We start from the raw sequence: 12,390 nt of genomic DNA, 5'->3' as shown, positions 1-12,390 counted from the left end.
TAATAATAACGAAAGCTGACAGTTATATTATGTGTTTTTAAAAGCTCTACAATAGGGATGACTTTTAATGAAAAAGAGCGACCTACTGTTTTAATGATGAGAGACTACGGCGATAGATAAAAATCTTATAGTGAAGTAGCCAAATTATTTAACGATACTTTACCGACGGTAAAAATAATTAAAAAGCGCTTTGAGAAAACTGGACGAGTAAAAGGTATCATTCAAACAGGTAAATTAAAAACTGTAAATAACAGTTTAGTTGAACATCCGCATACATCTTTATGCAGAGCTGTACAAATACTATGAATAATAAGATGACTACGACCGTAGATTACAGTGTAGTTAGGAAGTGATAAATAAAACTGTAACTGATGAAAACTTCGTTAACAAGATAGGTTTATTCAACGGAGCAATATTTACACAGTGTGGGAATGTAAAATCGCCAAAATTTAAGGTATTAAAATGAGTTAAATCCTCAATCGATACATAAAAACCACACTGAAAAACCATAAAAGCTAAATGTATAATACAGTGGGTATAGTGGATACTCAGTTAATTGGGCAATGTTTTATAGAAGGAAATCTACCAAACGCTAAATATGAAATGCTACTTAAAAATGATATTGTACCTGAATCTAAAAATAAGTTTTGTGACAGTTTAATGAGATATGATTTCAGCAAGACAAAACTCGAGCTCATTTTGGTGTAAATGTTCGGCATTGTTTGGATCAGATATTTCCAAATTCGGCAGTATTAAATGGCCTCCTCGTTTAACTGGTTTAAATCCTAACAAATATTTTCATGGAGACTCGAACAGTATAATTTATAAAACTAAATGTAATAGACGCAATCTATCATCATTTTGGATACTGTTAAATTAACAACGAAGGACATTTTGAACACTTGATTAATTAGACATTAATTTAGCAATGTAGTAAACTTTTAGCGATGTTCAAATTTAATCGTATATAGTTTGATTAAAAAAATTATTGAGACGATTAGGCATTTCTATGCTTTTGTTTGATCTTTTTAAGATGTTCGTGAATACATTAAATCTAATGTACCATATACAGTAGAACGGGCATTAAAGTGTATATTTCAATAAAGTAAAATATACAGGGTGTTGTATTAAAAAAAAAAAAACAAAGTGACTTATGATATGATATTAGAAAAATGGTAAATATGACAACACTGCATGCATAAAATTTAAAATCTCCATATTGCAGAATAGGCGTATCCTGTTTTTTTTTACAATTTGACCATCCTTTTAAGAGCGTAGCCGCAAAATTTCGGGCCAATGCTTATTAAATGCATTCATTTTTTTCGAATCCTGAGAAAACTAATAAGTATTTTTGAAAAAATTAAACGTAGAATGAAAGAATACATTATTACTGAGGGCCAAAAGTCCCTGAAAACTTCTATAAAGTTTATTTTAATAAGTTACAGGGGTGAAAAAAAAAAAGAGAAAATTTAGTGTGATTTTTAATTTCAAATATCTCATTCAAAAAAACTTTTTGTTTATTCTAAGGGACTTTCGGACCTCGGTAATAATGTAATCTTTCATTGTGCGTTTAAATTTTTCAAAAATATTTGTTAGTTTTCTCAGGATTCGAAAAAAATGATTGCATTTAAAAAGCATTGGCCCGAAATTTTGCGCCTACGCTCTTAAGAGATAATTAGGTGTTTCCAGATTTTATGTCCACTCTGTATAATATACTGTTACAATATTTTAACTAGTTTTTTAACTTTTCTCTTTAGAACAATTTTTTATCCCTAGTAATATTTTCTGTATCTCCTTTGTTACACCCATGTATGTCTAGTAGATAAAAAAGAATGAGAGTCCCAAATATAAGAGGTTTTCGAAGGGTCGGATGGATGACGGCGTCGTACTCGGAATATTTCATAGGGACGTATAATGGCTTTATTTTCTTACCCTTAATATTGGGCGTATTCTGTTTGATAGTTTTTATAGGCAAATAGAAGTATAAAGCTATTTAAATCTAAAGTATTTAAATAATATATACTGAGGGTGTTCTCTTAGAGTATATAAATAGCATAAACTATATTTTATATAAAATAAAAACTAATACTCTTTCTTTGATTAAAATTTACCAATAGCAAAACAATATTTAATATGTTTACTAATGTTGAAAAAGAAAATTAATTATTTTGTGAACGATAAAAATTGTATATTTAAATTATGTTTTTGTTAATATTGAGATAAATATGAAATACTTTATTACAACCTTTAATTTCACATATATTTAAAACATAAAAGTGTATTTTTCATTTATAACATAAAAATGTATGTTTATCCATAGCATCCATACAACACCCAACTCCCAGAAGTGCTTAAATATATCAGAGTGACCTTGATAGGAGACTTACATGGAATGCACGCCTCGTATAAATTATCATTTAAGCAACAAGGACTCTTTTGATGTAACGTTATTATTTGTGGCAAAACCTACGTCAACAACAATAAATAAGGTCTAAAACCTAAAATGGTCTTAGGTCATATATAACACTTGTACTTGCGCTACGCTGGATTAGTAGGACAAAACAATTTAACAAAAGGCCATAACAGAGTTTTAAAAAGTACAAGGTATCCATTGTGTAGAAACCACGGGTGCAATAAGATAGTTCCCCAAGACTTAGAGATAATGTTAGACCTTCCGTCATTTATATACACATGTAAGACGGATCGCTTTTAGGCTCAGCATCTAAAACATGACTGGACATGTAAAGGGCATATGTTTTGAATAAACGCAATCAGTAGAGATCTCCACGGGCATATGTGCAAAAAAGTTCGAGTACACACTAAAAATCATCATAAACCGGTGTGACTTAATACAAAACTAAATCACACATATCACAATAATTATGTGTCCTCACATCTTACACTGATAAGCCAAAAGCTAAGAAATGCACAGAAGTAGGAGTTACTAGTGTTATAACAAAGACTAGCTGTAAAAATACTCATACATAATTTTTTTATAGAGAATTGTATATCTTAGTATAATTGTGAGCTCAATAGTACCTGGCAAACCCCTCAATTTATCCAAAATATTTGTTACCTTAGATAGCCAATTTGCACTGAAACTTCTGAAGTCTACAGCTTGGAACTACAAACAATCCATAAATAATTGGCGAAAAAGAAGAAAATAATTTTGTTATGGGTACCTGGACCTACAACAATTGTTAATAATGAGATTGCTAGACAGTTTAATTAAATGATGAACTCAGAGTTCTTTTATCTGACCAAAAAGACTCTTACACCTTTATGCTCGTTACAAAAAATTACTTTTAAATTTCCAGAATATCTTCATTTCTCTCCATTTCTGTGCCAGTGCACTAAAAAGGAATAAAGATTTTATTTTTATTTTTATACCGTGTCTAATTCCGAATTACAACAAAATCTCACTAATCCACTAAACATTCACTTCAATAAACTAACAGGTCCAATAATCAGGCACCCTTTGCTCGCATCACCCTCACTACTCCCTACACCACACAATGCGTATGCGCTTCGCTAAGTCAAAAAATCACCTCAAAACGTATCAGGTGCACGTGTGTACATAGCTCCCTACTGTTTGAAATAAAAATACTTTAGTTAAAAATTTTAAAGGAAATCGAAACACAACACTATCTTTGAAAGATGAAAAGGCCATTTTAAAGAAGTTAGATAGTGGAGAAAACATGAGCAGATTGACAAAAGAATATGGAGTTGGGCATGCTACTATACACGGGCTTAAGAAAAAAAAACAAAGGATAATGGACCACGTGAAGACAATTAAATCTGGACCCAGAAAGAGGTTAAATTTCGCTAATTGGCTCGACCAAGGCCATCAAACTAAAATAAAAAAAAGAGGTTAAATATTTAGAGTTGGGGAATGTTCAAAGATGGAAAACGTTCTCTACATGTATTTCATGCAAGAGTGTTTTTAACACATTCTGATATTTGGAGTAATTTTAAAAGCAAAACAAAGCAAAAGCAAAAGTGCTAATAAATCAGAGAATAAGTTTAGCAGATGAACAACAGAGTTTTCGTAGTGGAAGATTGTACAGATGCAATATTCGTTATAAAGCAAATTACTGAGAAATTACTAGAGTATAATGGATAAGCATTTCTGTGTCTGATTGACCTAAAGAAAGCGTTTGACAGAGTAAGACTCAAACATGTAATCCATCTTATGTATAATAGGGAAGTTCTCCTAAATATTACAAAAACAATCGAAAACATCTACCAAAACAACAAAACGGAAGTCAGAATAGATGGACAACTAACAGAAACTACCAAAATAGGCAGCGGAATAAAACAAGGGGATTCATTGGGCCCCATGTTCTTCAATTTGATGATGGACGAAATCATCAAAAGCGTTAACAAAGGAAGAGGATACAAAATTGGACACAAAGAAATAAAAATACTCTGTTACGCAGACGACGCAATATTGATAGCCCAAGATGAAGAAGGTCTGCTAAGACTGGTCAACAGATTTAACATAAGAGCAAAAGAATTTAATATGACAATGTCATCTTAGAAAACTAAAAAAATAGTAGTCAGCAAAGGACCAACCAGATGTAAAATAGAAAATGATGGCATTAGTATTGAACAAGTAATGGAAATAAAATGCCTGGGAATTACACTGTCTAGCTATGGAGACCTGGTCAAAGAAGTGAAAGATCAAGTACAAAAAGCAAATAGACTGGCAGGATGCCTTAATAACACTATATGTCAAAACAGACACATTTACACTGAGATAAAGTCAAGAATTTATGAAGCCAGTGTAAGACCAATAACGACATATGCCTCAGAAACAAGACCCGACACAGCCACAACGTAAAGGCTACTGGAAACGGCAGAAATGAGAGTACTTAGAAGAATTACAGAACTAATGAAGCAAGAATTACAGAAGAGAATGTAACGTACAGTATATAAATAAATAGACACAAAATAGAAAAAAATAATGGAAAATTGGGAAGACCCGTGTCGTCAAAATAGCGAGAGATAAGTCACCAATCGGCAGAAAAAGTATCGGACGAACGTGCAAAAGATGGAGTGACAATCTTTCATAGAGGTAATAATCAGCCAAAGAAAAAGCAAAATTGCTTATAAAGAGGAGGAAGAAGAAAAAGAATTACAAAAAAAAGATGATTTTGTCATGAAGTCGCAGTTATTACACCTGGTGAAAATTTGTCAATCAACCAATCTGCAGTGCAACAATTTAAAGACAAAATAAAAGAACTGGGTCTTCTTCCTGACCAAATCTATAATGCAAACGAGTGTGGTCTCTTTTGTAGAGTATTGCCCAACAAAAACATTCATATCCTCTAAAAAATCGAACGCATCAGGTTGTAAAGTGAATAGAGATATAATCACATCAATGCCGTGTTCAAATGCTACTGGAATACACAAATTAAATTTCTTAATTATGTTTGAAAGCTAAAAATCACAGACTTTTCAAACACATTTTTGTCTGTCAATGTTTAGTGAATGGTTCCATAAAGACTTTGTCCCAGAAGTGAACAAGTTTATGCAAAGATTCAGCTTGCCCATAAAAATTATAATCGTACTTGACAATGCTTCAGGTCACTCAAATAAACAAGAACTTGGATCAAATTATAACAATATCTAAACCATCTTCCTACCATCAAACCGAACACTTTTTGTAGCCGATGGATCAAAATTTTATCCGAAAAGTAAAGTCCTTGTATAAAAATAAATTGCTTATACAGAATATTTCTCAGGATGGTAAGATAACGCAGAACTTAAAACAATTTGATTTCAAGGATGTTATATTCTATATGGATTATTTATGGAGTATCACCTAACTTAATCCAATCATCATGGAAAAATCTCTGTGCTACAATGAATGCTTTATTGAAAAAGAAGTAGAAAAATGTGGTAAAAAATATAATATACCTAATGCCGATTGGTCTCTAAATTAAAAAAAAAACGAGGATTCGAGACAGGTGAAGAACTAAATTTTTAGTTTAAAGAGACCGAAAAAAGAAAGCAAATTATGACAGATAAATAAATATGTAAAGCAATATAGGAAGAAGAAGAAAGCCTAGTAAAAATATTGGAACATTCGAATAATCCGTTACCTTTTGGTTTTTAATAGTGCATGTATCACTAAGTTCTTGTTCAAGAACTTGGTGACACATACTTTTTAATAAAATAAATCTTCTTATGGTGCCCTATCCAATTAGTGGATGTTGGCGACAATTCTGGCATACTTCTCTCGGTCTTGTGTGGCTCTAAAGCGTGCATGGGCATCGAGGTTTGTCCAATCCCTCATGTTCTTAAGCCATGAGTATTTCTTTCTTCTAGTGACCCGTTTTCCTTCTATCTTCCCTTCCATAATAAGCTTTAAGAACTGGTACTTGGAATTTCGAAACCAGATAAGCAGTTTTTCTTCTTTATATTATTGGCAGCAATTCTCGTTCTATGCCCATTTGATTTAATACTTCGACATTTGTTGTGTGATCTGTCCAGGGAATTTTAAGTAGTCTTCTAAATACCCACATTTCAACCTTTAATCGAGTCATCACATTGGACTATATGGTCTAGGTTTCTACACCATATAGCAGTATGGAGTATATGTAACATTTTAAAAAGCGATATAGAAGCGTTAAGTTAAGGCTGCTGTTACTTAGCAAGGTTCTCATATTAGTTAATGCTGTTCTGGCTTGCTCAATCCTGCTTCGTATCTCTATGTCTGGATCTAGATCTTCAGTTATCCAACTACCGAGATATCTGAACTTGGGGACCTTTTGGATGTTCTTATTGTTTACTCTTATATTTAATTGCATATTTCGTGTTCTACTAACCACCATTACCTTCGTATTGTCTATATTAATCTTCAATCCCAGTCGTTCTCCTTCAGTGTTTATTCTATTTATTAGTCGTTGTAGCGCTTCTTGGCTATCAGCTATTATGACTGTATCACCAGCATAGCGAAGATTACTAATAGTCTGTCCGTTGATTACGAATTGAAAATAAATAAATAATATAAAATCATTGAATATTCCAAGAAAAGTCGTTACAAAATTGTTTTATGTTCACGTTTATATACAATAATTAAATACATAGTAGGGCCGCCTCTCGTTCTTTTTAATGCGGTCACCCCGTTTGGGAATCTTATTATTAAATTATCAATAAAATTTTGAAGTATTGTTTCTCAAATTGTTAGCAATTCATTAGCTAATTATTGTAAAGTTTAAGGTTGCTGTAGAAGTCGGTTTAAACCTCTGGACATTTCCAACCAAACCTGTTCGATGGAATTCATGTCCGAAGAACACGGTGGTCGGTCTATTCTTGTAAATCTATGATAATCTTCCCATTCGTTCACAATTCTCGCGCGGTGAGGACAGGCATTATCGTCGATAAAAACAAATCTGTAACCTATAGCACCAGTAGATGGCACTATTATTGGCTCTATAAACAAGTTACGATATCTTACAGGTGTCATTGTTTTATTAATTCAAATTATTAAGTCGGTTCGTCCATGCTAACATATTATGACCCAGACACAAATCCAAAGAGAGTGGTTAAACCCGTAAAATGTTCTTTATATCGTTGTCCTCTCTTTCTCCAGCCCATGACGTTGCTCTGCTGTCAATAGTGGGTAATGTAGCGCGTGTTCTTGCTTCCGTGCATGCAACAGTCTTTTGATAGTTTAACTAGAAATCAACCTTCCAGTAGCTTGCTTGCAAGGTAAGCTATTTATCCTTGACCCTATATATGTCCTGTTTCTTCTTGCCGTGGAGACCCAGAAACGATATTGAACATAAGTTGCGACTCTTTCCCGTCCTCCTCATAAGGAATCATAGTGCCCCAACGCACTGCTGTTTACATGGTACAGTCTTAAAGGCTTATTACCAAACTAAATTTTATTTTAACTAAACTAGCTTTTATTGGAACGCCACTAATGAAGTTGCTAAAACATATAATATTTTAAACCAGATTATTATTTCCTGAAAAGTAAAAAAACCAAGATAGAAATCCACTTAAATTGTTGAGTTGTGTGTATTAACGAGTTCTATATCCTTACATGAACCAGGTTTTCATCAAAATATTTTATCAATTCGATCGGCGCATGTTTCAGTATCTACCTTGGCGATCTTTTATGTTTTAGTGGCATTTAATATTTCTTAGTATCTTTCTTTGTAGAGTTTAGGTCTTTCATAAGTAAAGGGTTTTTGAATGCATTACAGCAATCTCTTCTTTTACATTACTTATTATTATGTCTTTATCATTTTAAAAAATATTCGTTGTTATGATATTTCAATCATTTCTTTAATATTTTTTTGCGTTTCACAAAAGATCTTTGTTTTATTGTTGAGGAAAAATAGAAAATGCGATTAGCAAAAGAGGGTCATGTTAAAGACATTGTCATAAAATAGTTAAATAGTACATTATTATAGGCTAATGCAGCAGTTAATATATTAATCTATTTTCTATTTTAGTTAATAACACCGCATGCAATACGAGTCCAAACGCCGCCACGTCATATACCTGGAGTAGTAGAAGTAACGTTATCCTATAAATCAAAACAGTTTTGTAAAGGAGCGCCTGGCCGATTTGTTTATGTTTGTAAGTATAAAATTTGTATAAAAATTGGAATAATTTATATAAGTTCTAGTAGTAGAATACAAGTAATTAGTTGAATAGTACCATTATACACGAAACATGTAAACCATAAACTCTAAAGACTATAACAGGTTGAGTATCACAGCAGACACCCGTGTCTGCTATGACTTCATAAACTTTTTTGACTATACTTTCACACTGTCTGCAAATTCTGGGTATTTAACATACATCGCTGTCTGCTCTGCTAAGGTAATGGTTTATATAACTACACTTGAGTGCAAAATAATCGACTCAAAATTATTTTGCGAAAGTATGTCTCCTGTTTCAATCTAAAAAGTGTAAATTTAAAAATATTTAGTGTACAATCATTAAACTCATTATTGAGTTTTAAAAAAGTTTTGTTTTTTGGTGAATCCGATGTCTTATTGTAAGTAAATAATGCAACACGTAGAGAGGGGGTCAGAATTTGACTCATTGAAATCGACACGCACCGACTTAACACATTCGGTTAACATCGTACGTACCAATTTCCATAGCAACCCACTAATACATCAGTCTCTAAGTTCGCAACTGCATTACAAATGGATACCACATCCGTCAAAGCAGCTCAAGCAGTATCATTATTGTGAGAAGGCCTGAGTCAGAGGACCGTGGCAAATCGACTAAATTTAAGCCAATCTGCTGTCCCGAGTGTATCGTCGGTACCAAGATACTGGTGATTATGTCCGCCACTAAGGAGGAGGCCGTAAACGAATAACAACGGAGAGAGACGATCGATTTCTTGTATCGAAATCCCTGAGAAATCGACATTTAACTGGTGCTAATCTCAAAGAAGAGTTTAGAGAGGTCCGAGGTGTAGTTACCAGTGTTTGGACAGTCAGAAGGAGACTGAAGGCAGCCGACCTAACACCAAAAAAAGCAGCTACGAGTCAAAAGCTAACTGCAGTCCAGAACAAAAGGCGATTAGAATTTGCTCGAGAACATCTGGCTGGGACGACTATCAATGGAGTCAGGTATTATCCTCCGACGAAAGTAGGAATACCTACATAGCAACGACAAGAGGCTTCGAGTCTATAGAAGGCCAGAAAAGCGATTTGCTCAATGTTGTTTACGAGAAATTGTGTCATATGGAGACGATTCTTGTATGTTTTGGGCAGGCATTTCCATGAATGATGAAAAAAACGAGTTAGTTTTCGTGCCTCGTGGAGGACGTTGAGGAGTTTAAACGGCGGATCGTTATATCAGAGACATTTTGGAGGAACATGTGGAGTAATCGTCGGATTCACTCCCCGCCTCTCGACGCGTTAGTGTTCTGAGCTGTTGGACGTGAATCCCTGTCCTGGCATTTGGTTTTCACCTCTGGCTGCGTTGAGTAGTTGAGTTACTGTGACCAATTGCCCATCTTGGTAGTTAGTATTCGCCTCTGGTTGCGTTGAGTAACTGAGTTACCGTTGCTAACTACCCATCTTCCTGTCTTTTGTTTTCTTTTTCTGTTTCTTTTTTGTTCTCCTGAAGAAGCTACATACAATTGTAGCGAAACGTCGAGATGAACCCACTTTTGGGTCACTCACAAATGATACGGTCCAAACTTGGAAGACGAATAAACTATAATTATAATGTGTTTTATTTAAACAAGAAAGACACATTGGAGGTTTTCCAATACAATCATTACACAATGTGCTGACTTTTGATATTTTACTTCGTGGGATCTCACCCAATCTGTTTTTCTTTATTTAGGGCCCACTCTTAAACTCCCTTCTTCTTTTACAAATTTATGATTGGATATCGACTTTTGTTTCGGTAGTTCAAAATTTTGAGGCGTATTTGGTGGTAAAGTCTCATCGGCAGTGTTCAAGGGTTCTGTTTTTGTTACAATGTGTTCTCTGAATTCATCATTAGTTATATTTTTCATTGTAATTTCCTTGTAAAAAAGCGAGCATTGACAATACCTTACAACAACTCTATGGCTAGTTTTCTATACCACTTCAGGCTGCGTCGTAATGCCGAACCATAACTAGCCAGTTGATCAAATAAATCTATGGAAGATATTCCAGTATTGTAATCTGTAATTTACCTGGGTTTTATTACAGTTTCAGTTCTCCTGACTATTTCTTCTGTCTCATTTGCGTGCCTCGTTGAGAGAATGAGTACATTTGTCTTATCTTTCCATTTTGTAATTGTGATACCATCATCGTTTTCCCTCGAAATTAATTTACCTTGTTTCAACTTTTTATTTATGACAGCCTTTAGATTTCCACGTCTATTTTTACGAAGTTTTTCGATCAAATGAGTATTTTGATTAAGCAGATTATTTGCGAGTTCAAGAGTTGTGTAAAAATTGTCTGCGACAATACCCAGGAGCTTCTCAGACAATCTTAGAACAACGTCTGTGGACAAAGACGTAGTTCTATTGTTATTAGTTTTACGACCATATACTTCCAAGTTCCAGGTATAACCAGAATTACAGCATAGCTTAAAAATTGTTATCCCATACTTGTGGGTTTTTGCAGTATATATTGTTTTAAAAGCAGGTAACAAAACATACTGGAGATATCATAGCCTTATGAAGGACAAGAACTTATCCAGAAATACAAAACTGAAAATATACAGAGTTACAATCAGACCAGTAGTTACGTACACCGCTGAGACAATGTGCCTTCTGGAAAAAGATGAAGAAAAATTAAGAATTTTCAAAAGGAAAATCCTCAGACGGATTATGGGGCCGATAAGAATGGACAACGGAGAAATGAGAAGAAGAATGAACCATGACCTAAGAGACATAATGAAGGGAGAAGATATGTTAGATTTATTAAATCACAGAGGCTGAGATGGGACACATAGAGAGAAGGAAAAACGACCTACTGATCAAGAAGATCATCAGATGAAAACCAGCAACTAAAAGACCAAATGGAAGACCCAGAGAGAGATGAAAGGATCAGGCCATGAGAGATATCAAAATTCTGGAAGTCAGAAACTGAAGGAAATTATGCACATATCGAAATGAGTGGAAGAAAATTGTAACTAAAGCCAAGTCATACAACAAACTTTGTCAATATACAAGTGGACTGCGGGGTGATTTACCGCAATAAGCGAATCAGAGAGCTCTAAGTAAGAGCGCTAAACATTCTACCCGAAATGAAAAGCACTCATGATGATGATTGTTTTAAAAGCAAGCGTCCTTGAAATGGAATCATACACTTATCTATACAAAAAACTTCACCTGAAGTATACAGCTCCTGAAAATTTGTATTGCACATATTTACCAATACCCGTATTTTATAAAGACAATCTCCTTGGGGGCAAAGTTCATTGTAGAAGAAGCTGGAATCTGTTCCAGCTCATTGTATTCCTCACATTATTATTATTATACAATATAGATTTGGACCAGTAACTCTTTATTGCTGGCATTTTCTAGAAATCTTTTTATTTCAGAAATAGTCGTGGGATATCATTTGCTGTTGTTAGGAATTATGTAGCATATAAATTTGTTTGATGGACAATATGCTCAAATATGTAATTATGCACACAAGCTGAATAAAAGTCAAATGGAGTAAAACTTGAAAGTTGAGCCACAACCACGTCATTAGAACCACATCCATCTATAAAAGAAAAATTTTTCTGCCGTTCGGTAGGTTCAGACCAACTATCACTGATTTCTGTAATGAGTCGGTTGACTTGGGAGACTGTTGTGTTGCAATTTGTCAATGGGGTATCACTCAAATCAAAATCTGATGATTTACATGCGTTTTTTCCATCTCAGACTTTGACTGCACCTGAGTAGCAGGTTCAAAGTCA

At 34.0% G+C, this 12,390-nt stretch overlaps 1 protein-coding gene across 3 annotated transcripts in view; it reads left to right on the top strand.

Annotated features, from left to right (window-relative positions):
* Nucleotides 1-12,390, top strand: part of kn (EBF transcription factor knot) — a 379,602-nt gene that overhangs the window by 348,539 nt on the left and 18,673 nt on the right. For all 3 annotated transcript variants that reach the window (XM_072538021.1, XM_072538019.1, XM_072538018.1), the window contains exon 11: nt 8,472-8,598. In XM_072538021.1, the coding sequence (XP_072394122.1) occupies nt 8,472-8,598 (127 nt within the window). The remainder of the gene's footprint in view (nt 1-8,471; nt 8,599-12,390) is intronic.

Source organism: Diabrotica undecimpunctata, chromosome 7, assembly GCF_040954645.1.
Source record: "Diabrotica undecimpunctata isolate CICGRU chromosome 7, icDiaUnde3, whole genome shotgun sequence".
Classification (NCBI taxonomy): domain Eukaryota; kingdom Metazoa; phylum Arthropoda; class Insecta; order Coleoptera; family Chrysomelidae; genus Diabrotica; species Diabrotica undecimpunctata.
The sequence above is the reverse complement of the archived record's forward strand: the minus strand, read 5'-3'. Positions and strand labels throughout refer to the sequence as shown.